Genomic DNA, 24,208 nt, shown 5'->3' on the forward strand with positions numbered 1-24,208 from the left:
TAGGCTGAAAACATATCTGTTTAGTCAAGCCTTTTGTTAATGGTGTTTATGAGGTAAAGGTGTAGCTCTGGAGGGTCCTCAGACATAGTATTTTGGTAAACTGGGATGTATGGATGCTGTCAGTCCCCACTCGCTTGCTCACTAAAATTTGTTGATGGTGTAGTGGCTGGCTGCTTTATGTCCCGGGGCTCCCTCATGCCTGTGTTACCTTCTGGCTCTCCCCTTTTAGTTATGCTGTCATAGTTAGTTGCTGGAGTCCCTGCTTGTACTCAGTGCAATATGTATACTGCTCCTACTTATTCAGGTGACATTGGGCATACCTAACAACCTGTGTTTTCTCCCCCCCCCCCCCCCCCCCCCCCCAAAAAAAAATCTGTCCCTCTGAGTTACATGGAGTCAACAGGAAATCTTTTGGTGGTGGAGACCTCGACTGGCTATCGTAGCCTGTAGGGAATCGGCCGTCAGACATTCTGTCACATGTCCCAGACCCGGTGAAATGTAACTGAATTGTCTTGGCCAGCCCTAAGGGTCCCATCTGCATCCCATCATTGCTGAGGAGTGTGCTCCTATCACCCAATCAAGCATCCAGCCAGAGCAGGTCATGATATTTTTTAACCATATTAACATGCCATTGTTGTGTATTATGCCTGATGTCAAGACTCTCATCTCTGCGAGCCTACCACACAGACTTAATATTTGTGTCATTTTTAGGGCATACCTAACAACCTGTGTTTTCTCTCCCTCCCCCCCAATCTGTCCCTCTGAGTTACATGCCGGTCCTGGGATCGAGATGCTGACCTCTTCTGCCCCTCGGACCTGCTTGATTCATCCTGGTGCCCTGTGTCTGGTTGGAGTCTTATCGCATCGCTCCTGTGGAGGATGGCCCCATGAAGACACTTGAAAGTTACACCTGGAGGACGCTCTGGACTCTTACAGTAATGCTTTTATGGCTGAGGACTACAGTTGACTTGCTAACTTTAGGACTGCAGTTGTCATGAACAGTTTTGCACTCAAGTTTCCATCAATGAAGAGTTACAACATCAACAAAACTGTCTTCATGTTAAAACTGTTAATGTTATAGTCATGCTGTCTATTGTTGCCCAAATGAGAATGGGTTCCCTTTTGAGTCTGGTTCCTCTCGAGGTTTCTTCCTCATGTCGTCTGAGGGAGTTTTTCCTTGCCACCGTCGCCGCAGGCTTGCTCATTGGGGATAGATTAGGGATAAAATTAGCTCATGTTTTAAGTCGTTCAAATTCTGTAAAGCTGCTTTGCAACAATGTTTATTGTTAAAAGCGCTATACAAATAAACTTGACTTGACTTGACAACCAAAAAGTACGAGTAGCTGGCGATGGAGTGTTTATAGGTGGCAAAATCGCTGTCTACCAGCAGGTATTAACAGGGCTGGAAATGTCCAAGTGTTGTTCTAGGAAATATAAGCACTCTTGGAACATGGCTTGACCAATCAAATTAGTGGACCAGAACTAACTGTTGTATAATTTCCACATTATTTTATAAGCGGTCATGATATGAAAGTCTTTGCTCCAGAGAAAAGAACTAAAACTGATCATCAACTCTATATACAGTTATGAACATCTGACAGTTTCAGACTGTGTTTAAATACTATGATATAAAAGTGCCCATATTCTTTAATAATATCAATAAATTCTCCAAAGCAGTTGGAAGTGAAAGTTTTGTTGACCTTTTCAATATAAGAATAAAATCTTCACAGAAAGTAAAGATCATATAAGGCTGATAATCAGGCAATCATTATTGTTATGCCTGAGTAGAGAGCTGTGTGCGGTCTGCAGGCTATTTGTGGCTTTTGTGAACCTATAAATGGAAACCTACTGTGCTCCACAGTTATCTAGATGGCAAGAGGCACCGGCTCATGTCCAGTTGAGAAGTGAAGGCAAAGCAATGTAGACACGGTACTGTATGTCCAAACAAACGCTCAACACAAGCAACAGCATGGCCTTGGAGCAGCCACATGGGGCCTTAGGAAAGGTGAGTACTCACCATGAGCAGTGACATTCTGGCTAAAAGATTAACTAGTTTCCAGGGTTGTAACACTAATTGAATTTCAGGTGGATTTATTGATTTCTTTCGATATCAGTGATCTTCTATACACTAAATGGTTCTTCGCTGAGCCTGAGCCAGATGTTTATTTCTATGTTGTGAACTGCATGAGGGTAGTTGATGAATCAAATGGAGACTTTGGACATGGAGTATTTGAGGAACGACACCTGCAGTGTAACTAATGTCAAAGAATTTAGGTTGAAACTACATAGTGAAGAGAGCTGTATTGGTTATCCAAGACAGCATGTGTTTTCTTTGGCTTAAAAGCTTTTTTATCGTCATCCTCACACCCTAAAGTTTCTAAACTACAGCTTAAACTCCATATGGCTCAGTAGCTAATACACAAATTCAAAAGGCTTATGCACATTGCATATTTTCAGATGCATATGATACATTTGAGCATCCTTGTATTGTAAGTGTATTTTTCACAAAGCAGTACAGGACACTAAGTTTAAAACTGATATTATGGACATCTTGCTGTATAACAGTCTGAGAATTCTTTAAAAAAATTATGGCACAGAAAATAATTTCTACATTTATTGTAAATTGTTTTAACATTTGATTTTAGAATTGTGATGAAAAGCAATCTGGATGACAATTTTGCACTTTCAAGCCTCATTCATATAAGCTTCTGGAGTAAAACCTGGGAGAGATGTTGATGAAAATCAAATTGAATTGGCTAAAAAAACAGGCTGAGTTTAGCTTTAATTCTGAAATCTGCAATCATATTTATTTTAGCTGGTTAAAAAAAAAATCTGATATTTTTTACCACCTTGTCCTTAATTGTGATGCTTGGCAAATTCCTGTTTATATTTTGCATCATCAGACTGTATTATTATTTTTTAAATTTTCATTTTTAAGTTGTGTCTTGCTTTTATGTTACTTTGCATTGACTTTGACAGCAAAGGAAAAAAAAATATTTCCTTCATTTCAGTCTACATTTTCGATCACTGATGTTCCTTTTTTTCCCTGAGGTTAAACACAAGTGCTTGCCCATGGTCTAGACTTGATTATAAAATCTAGCTTCAGGCATTTCTGCTCAAGAAAAAGTTGGCACCATTGGAGGCATGAACTGCATGCTAGTACTTATCTGAATGGTGAACCCAGAAAACTGACATTCATTTTACTGTGTAAATATCACCATAGCTTTTGGACTTAAATCACCAAATCTGAATACGACTGCTAGAAGACGATGTTGTAAGAAAAAGACAAATATCACTTCCTTTAAATAAACATCATCAACATGTGCATTGGAGTATAGAGTGTTATGTTTGATCATTTTTAACACTCCTGGGTTTTTTTCTCCATAATTGTTTACTACTGTGTTTGCTTGGTTTATTACTTGGTTATATACACTGATCAGCCATAACATTATGACCACTGGCAGGTGAAGTGAATAGCATTGATTATTATACATACAGTATAGGACACTTTTTTGATGGAATAAAAATATGCATTCTATTCCTTTCTAGCGGGTTTCATTAATTTGGTTCAATAGCATACAATATTGTTAGCATATCGCTCATCCTACATGTATTACATCACTCTACCCAATGGAGAATGAGCATTCAATATGGCTTACGATATTGCACGGTTGTCAAGACAACATGTCACACGTTGGAGCTGATGTGAATATCCAATGACAAAGTTTTATGCTGTGCATGCACAGAAGCATTTCTGTGTTCGCTGGCGGTGCCTGCAGTAAACTGTCGCAGTGAATTGAAAATGTCATAAGATATGTATTACACGTAAAACTTCCGTGATGGCAAGTGACTGTGACAATTTGTAAAGATACATTGAACAACTGCAATGTAATAATTAACTACTACCAAAAGTAACTTTGAAGTTGAACTGTCAACCTGTAGATAAGTTGAGTTGTTGTTCAGGCTTTTTGGAGTTGGACCATTTTTATTGTTAGAACTTTGACTTTTTACATGTACATTGGATTGACAGAGCATTGAATTACATTGGATCAGAATCAACCCCCGTTCTTAGCTTTTTGCAAAATCTATAATTGTTCCATCGAATGTGTATGTATAATAATAATAATAATAATATTGGCTGAATTTTTTTCATGGTATATCAGATAGTCTTTGTCTTTGACTCGTCTTTGACTCGTTCAATATCATGCTAGCTGAATGGAATACATCTGATATACCACTCAACGCCAGCCAATATTATTTAATTATCTCATTACAATGGCACTTGTCAAGTGGGTGGGATATATTAGGCAGCAAGAGAACAATCAGTTCCTGAAGTTGATGTGTTGGAAGCAGGAAAAATGGGCAAGTGTAAGGATCTGTGTGACTTTTACAAGGGCTAAATAGATGACTGGATCTGAGCATCTCCAAAATGGCACATCTTGTGGGGTGTTCCTGGGATGCAGTAGTTAGTACCTACCAAAAGTGGTCCAAGGATGGACAACCAGTGAACTGGCGACAGGGTCATGAATGTCGAAGGCTCATTGATTCGCATGGGGCGCGAAGGCTAGCCCTTATGGTCCAATCCCATGGAAGAGCTACTGTAGCACAAACTACTGAAAAGTTAATGCAGCAGTTTTGGAGTTGGCCTGCTACTTGTTTCTCTTAACAAATGCTGTTTTTGTGACTTATAAGCCGATTACTTTTAACCTGGCATTGCTTCTTATAAGAGGTGACATGACATTTATTGCTATTATAATCTATAAAACTGCAATAATTAATTCATAGAATGTTTAAAATGTATCTGCCACAGCAGTTTAATTTAATCTGAACTGTGACCATTTGTCATAGAATGTTTAGATGAGAAAATGAGTAAATCTATCAATTTTATATTATCATAAAATGTACGTAATTTATGTTAAATCACATCATATATTAACATCCACTGCGCTGCAAATTTTCCATGAAATCTCTACCTTTTCATTACCAGTCATAGCTATTTATCTGCTCTCAGTAGCTAGATATGAAAACCTTTTAAACATATCAAGGGTCAGGGAGCTTTTCTATTTAATGCCCGTGTTTTGAGTATTGGCTATTGCTCTGCTTTTTCTATCTTCATGATGTTAGCTGCTAGGGCCTGAGTTATGTTGCCATCATTAGCTACTTACGATATTTTGTAAAGTTTTGTTTTTTTATTTTATTTTTGACTTATGAACACAACCTAACATTAGAAAAATCAAAAATAAGAACAAGATTAACCAAAGGTCTGTTCATTCGTAAAGGAAAAAGGTTGTGACTATGTCATATCAGTAAAAGGACACTGTGCCACAAGAGTTCATAGATGCATTAGGATGCTCCTCACTGAAGTCAGACAAAAACTGGAATGACATACATCCTGATTGTTATTACTTCTTAGAAAATAACAAACCAGTTGGCCTTTGGAAATGGGAAAAGTCTGAGAACTCATAGGTGCTGAGATTTGGAAGAAACTGAGCATCATAAACAACTGAATCATCTGATAATTTACAACATCTCATCTAGCCACTTTATCCTGTACTACAGGGTCGCAGGCAAGCTGGAGCCTATCCCAGCTGACTATGGGCGAAAGGCAGGGTACACCCTGGACAAGTTGCCAGGTCATCACAGGGCTGACACATAGACACAGACAACCATTCACACTCACACCTACGGTCAATTTAGAGTCACCAGTTAACCTAACCTGCATGTCTTTGGACTGTGGGGGAAACCGGAGCACCCGGAGGAAACCCACGCGGACACGGGGAGAACATGCAAACTCCGCACAGAAAGGCCCTCGCCAGCCATGGGGCTCGAACCCGGACCTTCTTGCTGTGAGGCGACAGCGCTAACCACTACACCACCGTGCTGCCTAATTTAGAACATGAATAAGAATCTAATATTGTTCTGTCTATCAAATTTGACAGTCAGCTGATCTGGTTGAAACAAGGTCCTGGTGGTCACTACTGAGAGATTCACTCTATACTATACAGAAGAATCCTATTGGGAACCCCACTTACTTAAACCATAGCAAATGATTGGTCAGCTTCTTCTTCCTCCTTGTCCAGCACTATTGCCAAATCAGGGTCCATGTGAACCCTATTGATCCACATGTCATATTAACTGGAGCATAGTTTTACACTGGATGCTCTTCCTGCCACATCCCTGAGAGGAAAACCATGCAGACACAGGAAGAGCATGCAAACTCCACACAGAAAGGCCCCCATTGGCCACTGGGCTCGAACCAAGAACCTTCTTGCTGTGAGGCGACAGTGCTAACCACTACACCACCATGCCACCCAAATGATTGGTCAGCTTATCCTTCAAAATGTGGCCATGTTTTCTTTACACGATAGCCTGACGAATTAACATAAACCTTGCCATCATTTTATAAATATGACAAATAAAGCTTAATAGCATGGTAAAATAACCTACAGCCTGTGTATAAATTACAATTTCATGACTGATTTACTATCTTGTGGTTATATAAAAAGAACATGTTATGGCTTGTCTTGTCACTGTATCTTGATAATAGATGCAGTGTTTTTCACCCCATGTCTAAGATTACACTTTCTGCCAATAAATTTAAGTCAGAAATTTTTCAGACTTAAAGGCCTGCATAAGCACAGTCGCTACATGCCCCAATACACAATTCTCCTCTGTCTTCTTTTCCCACAAGTTAAAAAAAAAATCCCAAAGCTGGGGGTTCCTGTGTTAGAAGTCATGCATTTCATAGACTGCTAGCTTCACGGCCAGTCTACCAACCTTATTTTGATCATGAATCAATAAAGAGTACTTGGCCCAACATGCTATTCAATTCAAGTCAATAATATTGATCCAAACGTTCTATTTTTCTCAGCTAAGCAGAAAACTTCCAGTCTACTCCACCGGCGCTGCCATTTTGGAACTCATGTGATGCATTGCTGCGTGCTGATTGGTTGAAAGGTGAGTGACGTTGAATTCATCTGCAAGAAACCACGCACCAATGTTTTAAATGTGAACTGTCCAAAATGAGTAACAAAAACAGGACTAAAGGCTCACGATAGACTGTGTCATGGTATGGAAGGGTTGGAAATTAAACAAGTAGTACACAAAGTGTAAATTTATGATATACTATGTGGCTTCAAATCCTTATTCTCAAGTTTATTTAGGTAGGCTGATTGGGGGATACTGATAGGTAAAACAACACGGCGTGTAAGGTTCACGAACACCATTTAAGCTTTGGCCAATCAGCGCGCAGGAATGCAATCACGTGATTTTCAATCATGGTGGTGCCAGTGGAGTAGATTAACTTTTCGTCTTGATTCAGAAAATCGGCAGCAGGGGACACTAATATTGATTTGAAGCTGCTGAAATATTGATTCGGGAAACCTTTATTGGCTTGTGATCAAACAGAGACGCGGCATGGTAGTGTAGTGGTTAGCTCTGTCACCTCACAGCAAGAAGGTTCTGGGTTCAAGCCCAGTGGCTGACGGGGGCCTTTCTGTGTGAAGTTTACATGTTCTTCCCGTGTCTGCGTGGGTTTCCTCCAAGTGCTACTGTTTCCCCCACAGTCCAAAGACATGCAAGTTAGGCTAATTGGTGGCTCTAAATTGACCATAGGTGTTTGTCTCTATGTGTCAGCCCTGTGATGATCTGGTGACTTGTCCAGGGTGTACCCTGCCTCTTGCCCATAGTCAGCTGGGATAGGCTCCAGCTTGCCTGTGAACCCTGCACAGGATAAGCAGTTATGGATAATGGATGGATGGATCAAATGGAGACTGACAGATTGTATGTGGAGTGGACTGTTCATGAATTACAGCTTTGGGATTTTTTGTGTGATAACTTGTAGGAAAAGAAGACTGAGGAGGATTGTATATTGGGGCATGTAGTGACTGTGGTCTTAGCAAGGAACACACTTCCATATATTTCCCCAAGTGTTCCCTACTAGCCAAGAAAGTCTATCTGACATACAGGTTTATTTATTTATTTATTAATTATTATTATTATTATTATTATTATTATTTTTTTAAATGTGCTACTACCTGCACAGTCACTATCTTGGGCCTTGTTTGGCATGATACAATTCTGATTTAATTGTGCTTCTGCTGAGCACTTGATCAGTGAATCAATGCTATTCCCAATTTTCCCTTTTTCTTTAGCCTTGGCAGGATTTTCTCGTCAGCCACCTCTGCTATCTGTCAGTGGTACATTACCTTGACTTATCTTGCCATGCCACAGCTTCTGTTTCCCCATGATCCACATTCCTTATCTGTTCAAAGTGTTCTCTATGATGCCCATCCTTGGGGACTATTACCTTTTCCAGGACAACGCATTTGACACTATCCTCTCCTTCTAGCTGGTGTTCAGTTACTTTTGCATGTTAGATTTTGGGGTGAAGTGCTCCGTCCATTGTGAGGAGTTTTCAGTTCTTAATATTAGTAGTTTCCGGCTCCATCCTTGGCCAGTTTATTGTGCCTGCTAGATATCTGATAACTGTTGAGCAGTGTTCATGGCTTGTTTTTCTTTTTCCTCGGTTTACTTAGCTCTTCAGGACCTCTCATCATACACCATGCCATTCTTGTATGTTTTTTTTTTCCTTTTGATGAATGGTAGGGTCAAATTGTATTTGATGTTATGGTTGCAGCTGGTAATTATATTAGTATGGTGTAATGAGCACTGCCAACTGCCAATTTTAGTGAGCTATTATTTTTTATTTCACTGCCTCTGAAATCAACATGCTAATGAGAAAGTTTGGCATCCACTTAACACGCGCTCTGTGTGAAGCTGATAGGAATAACTCTAGTATTAAGATCATATTGCTTTGACTTTGAAAGTAGGTTTCAGCTGTCATATTGCTCTGTTGGTTATGTCCCCAGCTTGCTGTGTGTTGTCTTCAGAAGTTAAAGCTTAGCAGCGTGGGAGGGAGTGTGGGTCAAAAGGGAATAATCTCCTGCTGAACTTCAGTAAATGTCATCTGCTGTACTCAAAATACTGGTTTTGTTAAAACAAAAACAAACAAACAAAAAACCCTGGACCAAAATCAGCATTAGCAGGTGTGAAGGAGTGGCATATTTATGTCTCTTATCATTTCACACACTATTTTAAATAGTAGCCTTCACTGTCCGAGGAAGAAGCTTGGCATCTGAGGGTGTTGCAGTTTTATTGACAGCCATTCTACATACAGGAGTGATGATACAAATTTGTTTGATTATGCTACCTTTCAAAAGCAAACATACTGTATGGTGAGAAATGACACCCCCTTTTTTAAGTGGTTACTAACAGGGCTTTGAACCAGAATTTTTTTCCTATTGGTTCGTTCCGAACAGAAACGGAATTTTAACGTTTCTGGTTTTGGGTTCCACCATTAAATAGACGTTCCCGAACCGGTTAGAACAAAAAAAATTTTGTTCCCGGAACGGTTAATTATGTTCCCTGTCAGCTGTTTAACAAATGGCTATAAAATTATGTCTCTGTCTCATCCAGCTTAAGCCAAATGTAGGCTAATTCTATTACAACCTTCATTAAATAAGACAAGAAATAATTCAAAACAATTATTTCAAATGTTGGCGATTTGGATTCTCAGTATGTCTTCCCACCTACACAAACAGAAAAAGTGCCAAAAATGAAAGATAATTCGTTTAGTGTGTTACCAAAGGCTAGTCAGGCCCTATGCACTGATAGGCTAACAGAGGTTAACGTCATTTAATGTTCGCGAGCCTCTCATTAACGTGGACAAATATATTGATATCGTGTTTGAAATTGACGTTTTTGAATAACGATAGACTGCAATATTTACCTCTTATTTAAGATGTGGAGACGTGATAGTAGTCCACCCTCCCGCTCTCTCCATTCAGTCAGCGAACGTCACACAGGAAGTGAACCCCAGCGGGTCATAGAAACTTGCGCAGGAGAAGAATAACTTTTTTTATTTGTAGGCTACGGAAACTTTGAGGAACGAAATAAAAACCGGTATTAACCGGTTACCATTATTTTTAATAAGCGTTTCTGTTCCGGAACATAAAAAATAATAGAGTTTCTGGTTTTGTTTCTGTTCCATGTGAAATAGAAAAAGTTCCCGGTTTTCATTTTCATTCCTTGAACCGGTTCAAAGCCCTGGTTACTAATATTGTGTATGTGCAGCTATGAAGCAAAGTGTCTTTATGTAATAGTTATAAAAGGTCTATAGTGAGTAACTTTTCAATAGGCAGTGCAACATGTGTGTACAGTTCTCAGGGAAAGGTCACAATAAGGCAGTAAACAGCAGACTATAGAGGAAAATAAGCCTTTACCCAGTTGTGTAGCTTGAAATGGAAGCTAGGGGAATGATATGACCCTAATATAGATGTGGTTATTAAATCTCAGACAGAGAGGGGAGAGCGAAAGAGATAGAAAGCTCTACTGGCAAGTACAACGTGTCTTCTGCATCTTTTCTTAGTATCTGCTTGTTTGCTTGTGACTCATTTTGTTTCTGTGGTAACACTGTAAAGGAAAAGGATACGGGGTCAACATGGGGGATTTTTCAAGGCAGTACATACAGACAGAGCACTATTAAATATACTGGGACACAGTTGTTAGTGCTTTCACATAAGTAATTAAATTAAAATTGATACCTTTACCTCCAGGGATTTCACAATTTTTGTCTGTATTATATTGCATCCACTTAAAAATGACAAGCTGTCACAAGTAATAAAAATATTAATTAAGTTCTGTAGCATAGACTTCAATTCAGCTTTTAGGTACACTGCTCATAGAACCAGTCCATCATTATACAAAAGTTTTAAACAGAACTTCAACAATAAGGTTGTTTGTACTCTAGAAATATGTTGGGTATTCTTCCTACCATAATAACTATTCACATCCATAGCCATGTTAGGCTGTTTTGGATAAAATGATAATGTAAATACTGCATCCACTTTACATCATTTCCACAGTGCATGAGGTCTCAGTGATTGATGCATATGATATACTATTACATTCACCATCACCAGATTTCATCTCATTTGAATAAGAGGTTATAAACCAGTCTGGGCCTCTCCATTACCATAATCAAAACATCATCTGAAGGACAAATCATTTGGAGGAATGGTTATCAACTCTCTAATACACTTCCAGTGATTTGTAGAAGGGGGCAGCACAGTGGTGTAGTGGTTAGCACTGTCACCTCACAGCAAGAAGGTTCTGGGTTTGAACCCAGCGGCCGACGAGGGCCTTTCTGTGTGGAGTTTGCATGCTCTCCCTGTGTCTGCATGGGTTTCCTCTGGGTGCTTCGGTTTCCCCCACAGTCCAAAGACATGCAGGTTAGGCTAATTGGTGGTTCTAAATTGACCATAGGTGTGAATGCGAGTGTGAATGGTTGTTTCACACAGTAGGGTGTTAAATCAACACTCTGGGTGTTAATTCAACACTGGGGATTTTACTGTGTAGGTAGGGCTGGTGTGTCCCTGTAAAATAAGGTAGAAGAAACTCCAGCATATACATACTGGACCTAGTTGTAGGAGTTAGGTAGTGTTATTCAAAAAGACAACCATGATTGTGAAACAGCCCATATAATCAGAACCAATGAGATGGGCACTGATTATGCAGAATTTTAAGCTTGAGATCTGCCATAAAAATAAGGTTCTGAGAATGTGGTCGTTGAGGCACTTTTCTGAGTTTTTATAACTTTTTTGTGAAAATGTTTCCTGATCATGAGGAAAGGTTTCATGGTTTCCTACAGTTTTCATGCATATTTTTATTATGCATGAAACATTTATCCATCCATTATCTATAACCGCTTAGTGAGGCGGCAGTGCTAACCACTACACCACCATGCTGCCCATGAAACATTTATAATACATATAAAAACCTAACAGGGGTGGCACGGTGGTGTAGTGGTTAGCGCTGTCGCCTCACAGCAAGAAGGTCCGGGTTCGAGCCCCGTGGCTGGCGAGGGCCTTTCTGTGCGGAGTTTGCATGTTCACCCCGTGTCCGCGTGGGTTTCCTCCGGGTACTCCGGTTTCCCCCACAGTCCAAAGAAATGCAGGTTAGGTTAACTGGTGACTCTAAATTGACCGTAGGTGTGAATGTGAGTGTGAATGGTTGTCTGTGTCTATGTGTCAGCCCTGTGATGACCTGGCGACTTGTCCAGGGTGTACCCCGCCTTTCGCCCGTAGTCAGCAGGCACCAGCTTGCCTGCGACCCTGTAGAACAGGATAAAGTGGCTAGAGATAATGAGATGAGATAAAAACCTAACATGAGTGTTATGTGCTGAAGCATGTTTAGTGCTTTCTGTGTGTTGTGCTCTCTGTCTCTGTTTCTGCAGCCAGAAGTGACTTACTGTCTGTGGATTGGCTGATGTTGACTCACTTCTTAAATCAGAAGTTCCTGCCTCCTTTGTTTTAAAAAGCTCTCGCGAGACACAGAGAGGAGATGGAGAATAAATGCCAGACTCAGCTTGTTAGTTTGTAGAGGTTAACTTTTGATCGTTGTTAGAAACCTGTGTGATATTTTGTACCTTTGCAAATATCCTCTTTCATGTTGTTCTGTGCTGGTAGGCTGGCTCAGGGAAGGCACACTAGTTCATCCTCTCTTAAAGTACTTACCTATTTATCTCATCTCATTATCTCTAGCTGCTTTATCCTGTTCTACAGGTTCGCAGGCAAGCTGGAGCCTATCTCAGCTGACTACGGGCGAAAGGCGGGGTACACCCTGGACAAGTCGCCAGGTCATCACAGGGCTGACACATAGACACAGACAACCATTCATACTCACATTCACACCTACGGTCAATTTAGAGTCACCAGTTAACCTAACCTGCATGTCTTTGGACTGTGGGGGAAACCGGAGCACCCATGCGGAAAACCCACGTGGACATGGGGAGAACATGCAAACTCTGCACAGAAAGGCCTTCGCCGGCCACAGGGCTCGAACCCGGACCTTCTTGCTGTGAGGCGACAGCGCTAACCACTACACCACCGTGCCGCCCACTTACCTATTTATGTTCTTCATCCTGAATTATTTCCATAGCCCATTGTAAATACTACCCTGCCTGTTTTTGTCCTTAGCCTCTTTACCTCAGCCAACTTTGTTGGACGAGCTTATGTTTTTGTTTTTGCCTCTGTTTGCTTGTTTGTTCCCAACATAACTCAAAAAAATAGTGAATGGATTTTGATGAAATTTTGAGGAAAGGTGGGCCATGGGCCAAGGAACGATACAAACAAATTAGATCTTGATGTAAATCCCAATATGTGACTCGGTGGAGGTATGCACTCTACCGAGTGCCCTTCTAGTTTCTTTCTGGATTCCTCCATCTGGCACATCTACGTAATACATCATGTAGATAAATTAATGCAAAGAATCACTAGGTAAGTGGCGGACACCACCTGTGTATGTTTTGTTATTAGGTAGCTTCAAGTATTTAGTCAGGTATCATTGTTTATCTCTGCCAACTTTGTTGGAGGAGGTTATGCTTTTGTCTCCGATTGTTTATTTGTTTCTTTGTTTGTTTGTCTGTTATCAACACATCTCAAAAAGTAGTGAACGGATTTTGATCAAACTTTGAGGAAAGGTGAGCCATGGGCCAAGGAATAATTGATTAGATTTTGATGCAAATCTGAATGTGATTTGGCAGAGTTATACACTCTGCCCTTCTAGTCTTGCATGAGTTCAGTAAGAGTTCCTAGAGCTAGGCTTGGGGACGTTTTGTTATGATTGGTTCTTTCCTTTGGTGTCATCTGTGGATCCACTGACCCCCTTTAATGTAGTTTATATATATATATATTCCTGTATATCTTGACTCCAATTCCATAAATAGTCACACCCTGTACTCCACTGAACACATTCTAGATAAAGCAGTGTATTATACCAACAACTCTTTTCATCCTTTCCAGTCCTGAATTAGATAGCTGTACATTACCTTCCAGATTTTGGCCAAGCGTAACAGAAATATATTGTTTTATTTCCCGGAAGTGAATGCACATTTTCAGATAAGATATGCTGTGAAGTGGCAATGAATCAAGATGGACACTTTCAACAGAAGAAGTTATGGTCACAGATATACTGTAATACTAAAAATAAATGGAATTCAGGGACTGAATCAGCTAGGGTCAGCTCCAAGGTTTTTCATTTAACTTTAATTTCCAAAACATGGACTGGAAGAAGAAGTGCTTGAGAGCTGTCACATTTAAACTAATGTTATATTATGTTAATGGCATTTAGCAGACACTTTTATCCAGAGCGACATACAACATACCCAGAGCAGCCTGGGGGTTAGGTGCCTTGCTCAAGGCCACTTCAGCCATTCCTGCTGGTCCAAGGAATCAAACTGCCAACCTTTTGGTCCCAAAGCTGCTTCTCTAACCATTAGGCCATGGCTTCCCCCATGACTGTTAGTGGGTCATGGTGTCTTGGGTGATGAGGGTGTCAGAATAAAGAATGTAAAAAAAAAGAATAAAATTGAAGTCCTGGCAACTTTATGATAATGAGCTATGATGGGGTTTGGTGGCAACCATTTGGAATTTAGAAGTGCTCTACTCGAGAGAATATCAGAATGTAACACCAACTGTAACACTGATGTAAATAGTAAAATTAACCAGTATTTTTCATTTAGAATTTAGGAGAAGCAGTCAGCGAGGAGACAAATATCTTTTGCCAGTCAGATCTATCAATTTGATTACCGTACATTCAGATAATTCTCTCATAGTTGAAGCTGGTTGAGCAGATTCTAGGAATATCTTCACTATTAATCAAAAATCGTGCAAATTATGAAAATCTTTCTATGAGCAGGTGTGTCCAAACTTTTGACAGGTAGTATGCATTCAATGCAAAGGCTTGTTAATTGTCAGAAGCTTAGGCTGGATGAAGTAAATACCTAGATATCTCCTAAATAGAAAGAAGACTTAATATATAGTGGAGAAAACACAAAATATACACTCCCTGGACACTTTATTAGGAACTTGTTCTTGATTCTAAGATTCCTGTTCTTGGCTGCAGGAGTGGAACCCAATATGGTCTTCTGCTGTTGCATGCTAAGATGCTTTTCTGCTCACCATGGTTATAAAAAGTGATTATATGAGTTGCTCTATCCTTCCTGGCAGATCGAACCAATCTGGCCATTTTCTTCTAACCTCTCTTATCAACAAGATGTTTCCACCCACAGAACTGTCACTCACTCAGTGTTTTTTGTTTTTCGCACCATTCTGTGTAAACTCTCGAGACTGTTGTGTGTGAAAACCCCAGGAGAGCAACAGTTTCTGAAATACTCAAACCAGTCCATCTGACACCAATACCCATGCTACAGTGAAAGTCATAGAAATCACAATTTTTCCCATTCTGATGTTTGAAGTGAACATTAGCTGAAGCTCTTGATTTGTATCTGCATGATTTTATGCATTGTGCTGCTGTCAAGGGATTGGCTGATTAGAGAACTGCATAAACCAGCAGGTGTATGGTTAACCTAATAAAGTGGACAGTGAAAAAGACATGCATGAGACTGAAGAATGAAGTCAGGTTTAGGGAGGATTCTGTAAATAGCTGTCTCTTTCAAAGGTAACTAATTATAATAGAGTAGCAGTCATCCAGTTATCATGACTCATAGGAAAATTTTTATTCCTCCAAGCAACATAAACTTAAATTTCAATATTTTTTTATGTTCTATGTTCTGCATTCCCAAGAAGGAAGTAACCAATGCATTTTTTTCTTTTTTTCTTTACTTTTTTTTTCAGATGGAAGCACAATCCTCACATCCATAAATATTATATGTGGCTTTTCTGTTGAATACTTACAGTGGTATGCAAAAGTTTGGGCACCCCTGGTCAAAATTGCTGTTACTGTGAACAGTTAAGCAAGTTGAAGATGAAATGATCTCCAAAAGGCATAAAGTTAAAGATGACTCATTCCCTTTATATTTTAAGCAAAAAAAAATATTTTCATCTTTTACATTTTTAAAATGACAAAAATGGAAAAGGGCCCGAAGCAAAAGTTTGGGCACCCTGCATGGTTAGTACCTAGTAACACCCCCTTTGGCAAGTATCACAGCTTGTAAACACTTTTTGTAGCCAGCTAATAATCTTTCAGTTCTTACCTGGGGGATTTTCACACATTTGCCCTTGCGAAAGTCTTCCAGTTCTACAAGTTTCTTGGGCTGTCTTGCATGCACTGCTCTTTTGAGATCTATCCACAGATTTTCAATGATATTTAGGTCAGGGGACTGTGAGGGCCAGGCCAAAACCTTCAGCTTGTGCCTCTTGAGGTATTCCACTGTAGATTTTGAGGTGTGTTTTGGATCATTGTCTTATTGTAGGACCCATCCTCTTTTTAACTTCAACTTTTTTAGAGATGGTGTGATGTTTGCTTCCAGAATATGCTGGTATTTATTCGAATCCATGCTTCCCTCGACCAATGAAATGTGCCCTGTGCCACTGGCTGCAACACAACCCCAAAGCATGATCGATCTACACCCATGCTTCAGAGTTGGAGAGGTGTTCTTTTCCTGGAATTTGGGACCCTTTTTTCTCCAAACATACCTTTGCACATTGGGGCCAAAAAGTTCTATTTTGATTTCATCAGTCCACAGGACTTGTTTCCAAAATACATCAAGCTTATTTAGATGTTCATTTGCAAACTTCAGACGCTGAATTTTGTGGCTAGGACGCAGGAAAGGTTTTCTTCTGATGACTCTCCCATGAAAGTCATATTTGTTCAGGTGTCGCTGCATAATAGAACAGTGCACCACCACTCCAGGGTCTGCTAAATCTTTCTGAAGGTCTTTTGCAGTCAAACAGGGGTTTTTATTTGCCTTTCTAGCAATCCAACAAGCAGTTCTTTCAGAAACTTTTCTTCATCTTCCAGACCTCACCTTGATCTCCACTATTTCTGTTAACTGCCATTTCTTAATAACATTACGATCTGAGGAAACAGCTACCTGAAAACACTTTGCTACATTCTTGTAACCTTCTCCTGCTTTGTGAGCATCAGGGGAGCGGGCTGCACGGGAGCGGGCTGAGAGGCTGCACAGGAGCGAGGCTGCGCGAGAGCGGGCTGAGAGGCTGCGCAGGAGCGGGCTGAGAGCTACCTGCAGGCTGCGTAACAACAACAAACACAATGCCCCCAAAGAGAGCTCCTACAGTTGAGGAGATTGAGGACATCAAAAAATCCCTCGATTTTCTGGGTGAGGAAATCTCTGCTGTCAGGATGCAGCAGAAGACCATCCTGGACCTGATGGAAGAGGTCAAAGTTCTGCGGCTGCAGAACACGGAGAAGGCAAAGAGGATCGCCTTTCTCGAGAACCGAGTGGAGAATCTGGAGCAATACACCCGGATAAATAACATCATTGTGACCGGACTGCAGATTAAACCCCAGTCATATGCTGGAGCAGTGGCAAGAGGAGACGGAGAGGAGCAGAACGAGGAGGATGCTAACTCTGTGGAGCAACAGGTGACAGCATTCCTGCACTCCAAAGGGATAGAGGTAAAAAGTTCAAACATCGAAGCAAGTCACCCTCTCCCATGGAGAAGCAACACAGACAAACCGGCTATAATAATAAGATTTGCCAACAGAAAGTATAAAATGCAACTGTTAAAGCAAGGGAGGACATTGAAAGGCTCAGACATTTTTCTAAATGAGCACTTAACCAAAAAAATGCAGACATTGCAAGAAAGGCGAGACTCCTGAGGAAACAGGGGAAAATCCAAAACACTTGGACACAAAACTGCAAAATATTCATAAAGCTGAAGGGATCTCCAGAAGAGGCCAAGATCCTGGTCATCCGAGATATTGGGGAACTGGACAAATTCCGAGGGAGCCAATCAAAGCAAGGAAATGATCAAACCTAGGGTAAAAAAACAACAACAACTTACAATCATGACACAAGGACGGAACACTTGACACAAGAACTGGACACTTTCCTTTATACTGAGCATAAAACACAAGATATGGAAAATAATATTGATCCGGAAAATAATCTTTTCAGCAACATCAATATCAGCTGCCAGTATTACACTGAAAATCAATACAATGCAACATTCAGAGAAGGAAATAAGATATCAATTATTCATTTCAATACCAGAAGTCTGTATGCCAATTTCCATAAAATGAAAGAATATCTCAGTCAGTTCAATACTCCATTCAATATAATAGCCATATCAGAAACTTGGATCAAGGATGAGATGGGAGTAGATTTTGAGCTAAACGGGTATGAACTTAATTATATCAACAGAAAGAACAAAAGCAGAGGGGGAGTGGCAATATGTTGATAATAGTTTGGAATATAAAATTAATTAAAAAAATGACAGTAGCTGTTGATGATTGGATGGAGTGTATTACAGTAGAAATATGTTGTGAAAAAATGAAAAATATAATGGTGAGCTGTATATACAGATCTCCTGGATCAAGCATAGAAGTTTTTATAGATTGGATGGAAAGTATGTTCATAAAATCAACACAGAAGGTCATGTACATCTGTGGTGATTTTAACATTGACCTCTTAAATCATAAGAAACATAAAATGACAGAAGAGTTCATTAACTCAATGTTCAGTATGGGACTGTATCCAACTATTACCAGACCAAGCAGGATCACTTCTCACAGCACCACTTTAATAGATAATATGTTTACTAATATCCTGGAAAATAATACAGAGAGTGGACTACTATTAACAGACATCAGTGACCACCTACCTATTTTTAATGTATATTATTGTAATTATAGCAAGAAAAAGGATACTAAAAATTATAAATATATAAGAGTGAAAAGGCGGCACGGTGGTGTAGTGGTTAGCGCTGTCGCCTCACAGCAAGAAGGTCTGGGTTCGAGCCCCGTGGCCGGCGAGGGCCTTTCTGTGTGGAGTTTGCATGTTCTCCCCGTGTCCACGTGGGTTTCCTCTGGGTGCTCCGGTTTCCCCCACAGTCCAAAGACATGCAGGTTAGGTTAACTGGTGACTCTAAATTGACCGTAGGTGTGAATGTGAGTGTGAATGGTTGTCTGTGTCTATGTGTCAGCCCTGTGATGACCTGGCGACTTGTCCAGGGTGTACCCCGCCTTTCGCCCGTAGTCAGCTGGGATAGGCTCCAGCTTGCCTGCGACCCTGTAGAAGGATAAAGCGGCTTGAGATAATGAGATGAGATGAGATGAGATGAGATGAGAGTGAAAAGGCGGCACGGTGGTGTAGTGGTTAGCGCTGTCGCCTCACAGCAAGAAGGTCTGGGTTCGAGCCCCGTGGCCGGCGAGGGCCTTTCTGTGCGGAGTTTGCATGTTCTCCCCGTGTCCACGTGGGTTTCCTCTGGGTGCTCCGGTTTCCCCCACAGTCCAAAGACATGCAGGTTAGGTTAACTGGTGACTCTAAATTGACCGTAGGTGCGAATGGTTGTCTGTGTCTATGTGTCAGCCCTGTGATGACCTGGCGACTTGTCCAGGGTGTACCCCGCCTTTCGCCCGTAGTCAGCTGGGGTAGGCTCCAGCTCGCCTGCGACCCTGTAGAAGGATAAAGAGGCTAGAGATAATGAGATGAGATAAGAGTGAAAACTGAAGAAACCATGATTGCACTAAAAAATGACTTAATGATACAGGACTGGAATGGAGTTCATAAAGAAAAAGATGTTGATAAAGCATATGAGGAATTTTTAATAATATTCAGTGAACTATATAATAAAAATTGCCCTATAAAGAAATACAGTAATATACATAAATATACAAATACTTCGTGGGTCACCAAGGGGCTACAAAATTCCTGCAAAAAGAAAAATATATTATACAGACAATTCTTAAAGCATCAAACTACTGTATAGAGGCAGAGGAAAAATATAAAAATAAATTAACTAATATTATGAGGATATGTAAGAAAGACTATTATAATAAATTAGTGGAGAAAAATAAAAACAATATTAAAGGTATATGGACTGTACTAAATGGCAGTGTGAGAAATGGATCCAAAACTACAAATTACCCAGAGTACTACACTGAAAATGACGAGACCATAAATAATATGGAGGATGTGGTGAATGGTTTTAACCAATTCTTTGTAAATGTGGGACCAGATTTAGCGGCAAAAATAAAGGAACCTGAGACAACACAATGTGGGGACATAGAAGATATGGGGGACAGAAATCCAAGTACAATTTTTCTAACTGCAACTGATGATGAAGAAATTATGTAAATTGCAAGAAAATGTAAAAACAAAACCTCTGCAGACTGGAATGATATAGACATATCAACAGTAAAGACAGTTATTGAGGGAATTGTGAAACCACTCACCCACATCTGCAATTTATCTTTTCAATCAGGTACATTTCCAGACAAAATGAAAATTGCAAAAGTGATACCATTGTTTAAAACCGGAGATAGACACCATTTCACAAACTACAGGCCTGTTTCTTTACTCCCCCAATTCTCCAAAATACTCGAAAAACTTTTTTCAGATAGACTGGACAAATTCATTGAAAAACACAACCTCCTTACAGACAGTCAATATGGATTCAGAATGGACAGATCAACATCGATGGCACTAATGGAACTAATAGAGGAAATCACAAACTGTATAGACAATAAAAAAATAGCAATTGGAGTATTTGTGGACCTAAAAAAAACATTCGATACCATTGATCACAGTATTTTATTAAGTAAACTAGAAAAGTGTGGTGTTAGGGGAGTTGGGTGGAGCTGGCTGTCGAGCTATCTAAGAAACAGGCAACAGTTTGTGCAGATAGGTGACCATAAATCTGATTTCATGAACATTACATGCGGGGTACCACAGGGGTCAATATTAGGTCCGAAATTATTCATATTATATATCAATGACATATGTAGAGTTTTGCAAGTACTGAAATTTGTTTTGTTTGCAGACGACACCAATATTTTTTGTTCCGGTGAGAATTTGCAGCAGACTCTGGAGACAATCACAACCGAAATAAATAAACTAAAACTATGGTTTGACAAAAATAAATTATCATTAAATCTAAGCAAAACAAAGATCATGTTATTTGGGAGACACAAAATAGATTGTAATGTAGAATTGATAATAGACAATGCTAAGATAGAAATGGTACAGGAAATTAAATTTCTTGGTGTGATTTTGGATCATAAAGTCTGCTGGAAACCTCATGTAGGATACATACGAGCAAAACTGGCAAAGTGATCGGCAAGTCTCATCTCATCTCATTATCTCTAGCTGCTTTATCCTTCTACAGGGTCGCAGGCAAGCTGGAGCCTATCCCAGCTGACTACGGGCGAAAGGCGGGGTACACCCTGGACAAGTCGCCAGGTCATCACAGGGCTGACACATAGACACAAACAACCATTCACACTCACATTCACACCTACGGTCAATTTAGAGTCACCAGTTAACCTAACCTGCATGTCTTTGGACTGTGGGGGAAACCAGAGCACCCGGAGGAAACCCACACGGACACGGGGAGAACATGCAAACTCCACACAGAAAGGCCCTCGCCGGCCCCGGGGCTCGAACCCAGGACCTTCTTGCTGTGAGGCGACAGCGCTAACCACTACACCACCGTGCCGCCTCTCGGCAAGTCTGTGGAAAACAAAACATATTCTTGATTGCAAATCTTTGCATACTCTATATTACTTGTTATTTTTGCCATATCTGACTTACTGTGTCGAAGTCTGGGGAAACACCTACAAAACCACTCTGCAGCCGATATGTACAATACAGAAAAGAGCAATAAGGATAATAAACAAAACAGGATACAGAGATCACACAAACTCACTATTCATAAAATCACATATGTTGAAATTTATGGATCTGGTCAAATTCAGAACAGCACAAATAATGTACAAAGCGAGAAATAATCTATTGCCAAAAAATATACAAGGAATGTTTAGTGAAAAAGAGGGGGGATATAATCTAAGGGGAGACCTAAATTTTAAAAAACCAAAGGTTCGAACAAATATGAAAAGCATGTGCGTATTGAGCTGTGGGGTGACTTTATGGAACAGACTGGAGACAGAAATAAAACAAAGTGCAAATATAAATCTGTTTAAAAAAAGGTACAAAAATATTTTTAAACAAGTACATGGAAGAGGAAGTATGTTAACGGAGGATGATGAGGGATAAATCTATAAATAGAATAGGGTTGATTGTTACATTAGAACTAACTTAGTATATAGTATATATGGTATATATTTATTTATGGGGATAGTTTATATATTTATATTTACAGGGATAGGTATGTAGTAGATATTTATTTTTGTAATTATATATTTATATAGATATTTATGAAGTGTATATATGGTATGTAGTATATATTTATTTTTGTAATTATATATTTATATAGATATTCATGAATTATATATGTTTTTTTTTTATAGTTAGGATTTCGGGGTAGTTAAAAAGGGGTGGGAAATTAAAAAAGTATTGTACTTCTTCCCACTCCTTTTTCGAACAATGTGCGGTGTTTTATAATGTCTTAGCTCTTTATATTATTTTATTTATTTAATTTCTCATTTTCTTTCTTTTTTTATACATGTTCGAAATAAATTCATTCATTCATTCATTCATTCATTCATTCAATTATTTTATTATTCAGAATGCAAGGGAGTTGCTTAGAGGAGCCCATGGCTGTTGATTTTAGGGACAAGTTTGAGGAGTCAGAGAATTTATACAGCTTTGAAATCTGCATCATCTGACCTTTTCTAACGAAGAATTTGAACAAGCCACAGCTCAATAAGCTAATTAAGGACTGGAACCTTGGTAAAAGTTACCTGAGACCTCAAATGTATTGGGGTGCCCAAACTTTTGCATGGTGTTCCTTTTCTTTTTTCACTCTCCAATTGTACAAAACAAAAATAAAACACAAATCTTGCAGAAAATGCTGAAAAGAAATGTGTCATCTTTACTTTTATGCCTTTTGGTGATCAGTTCATCTTCTGCTCACTTAACTATTCACTGCTCACTTAGCTTCTGTGCTCGCTTTGTGGATCCATGGCATGGTGTTCGAGCGATGTTGCTGGTGGCATCACGGTGGCTGTGATGTGGGACTTGTTTTTGTGCGCCTTTTGGTGGGACTGTGGCTGCTACACCACTGGAATGATATCCTGAACTCTATTTGGTGGACTTTTTTCTTTTCTTTTTTCTGCCGACCTTGGGTTTTGAGAAAGGCGCTATATAAATTGAAATTATTATTATTATTATTATTATTATTATTATTATTATTATTTTAATTCACAGTAGCAGACATTTTCAGTAAGGGTGCCCAAACTTTTGCATGCCACTGTACCTCTTCATCTTAATAAAGTAGAAATAGCTTAATTATTCTGAGGGATTCACATCACAGTGCTTTGAATGATAATGAAGTCAGGGAAATGCTTGGGTAAAGGTAGCATTATTTCAGAGACTCTATAAATAGACAACAACTCTCTGGACTGTTATGAAGCAATAAAAATCAGATTTTCAATAGCATGCCAACAGATCTTGAACAGCATTTCATATATATTTAATCAGAACAGTGGGCATGAGCTGAATTTGAATTTGTAACTGTACTAGAGACAAGCTGATAATCTATAGATTAATTATTTAACATTGGTTGATGTAGAGAGTCGTGTCGAGAAGCTTATGACAGTAACCTGCTTTTGCAGTGAAGTTTGAATTGGGAAGGGTGGAAACTTACTGTATGAGCTGAGGAGCAGTAAATAGCAAAGGTACAAGAAGCATTGCTGATTTCATTTGCTTACGCTTTTTCTATGGCTGACCCATATATATATGTATATCTCATCTCATCATCTCTAGCTGCTTTATCCTGTTCTACAGGGTCGCAGGCAAGCTGGAGCCTATCCCAGCTGACTACGGGCGAAATGCGGGGTACACCCTGGACAAGTTGCCAGGTCATCACAGGGCTTTTATATATATATATATATATATATATATATATATATATATATATATATATATATATATATATATATATATATATATAAACTGAGTCAAAAGCAATTGATAAATAAGCACCAGTACCTTTGAACGATAACTGGTGACAGTGGAGTGGCAGCGGTCCAATTATAGGGACTCATACGGGTATGTTTTCTCTAGGCAGTAGAACCATAACTATAAATATGCTCTATTTTCCAAGTATAGGAGATACCACAGACAACGTAAATAGATACCAGGCAGTTTGCTTCCCATGTACAGTACTGTGCAAAAGTCTTAGGCAGATGTAAAGAAATGCTGTAGACCCAAAATGGCTTAAAAATAATGAAATGAAATGTTTCAACATTAAGAATAAATACT

General features: G+C 39.5%; 1 protein-coding gene across 2 annotated transcripts in view; it reads left to right on the forward strand.

Moving 5' to 3' along the window:
• The first annotated feature begins 1,829 nt into the window (after nucleotides 1–1,829).
• The window catches only part of mlip (muscular LMNA-interacting protein), a 154,296-nt gene continuing 131,917 nt past the window's right edge, over nucleotides 1,830–24,208 (forward strand). For both annotated transcript variants that reach the window (XM_060924604.1, XM_060924607.1), the window contains exon 1: nucleotides 1,830–2,005. In XM_060924604.1, the coding sequence (XP_060780587.1) occupies nucleotides 1,937–2,005 (69 nt within the window). In that variant the 5' untranslated portion in view covers nucleotides 1,830–1,936. The remainder of the gene's footprint in view (nucleotides 2,006–24,208) is intronic.

The sequence above is a fragment of the Neoarius graeffei genome, chromosome 7 (genome assembly GCF_027579695.1).
Source record: "Neoarius graeffei isolate fNeoGra1 chromosome 7, fNeoGra1.pri, whole genome shotgun sequence".
Lineage (NCBI taxonomy): Eukaryota > Metazoa > Chordata > Actinopteri > Siluriformes > Ariidae > Neoarius > Neoarius graeffei.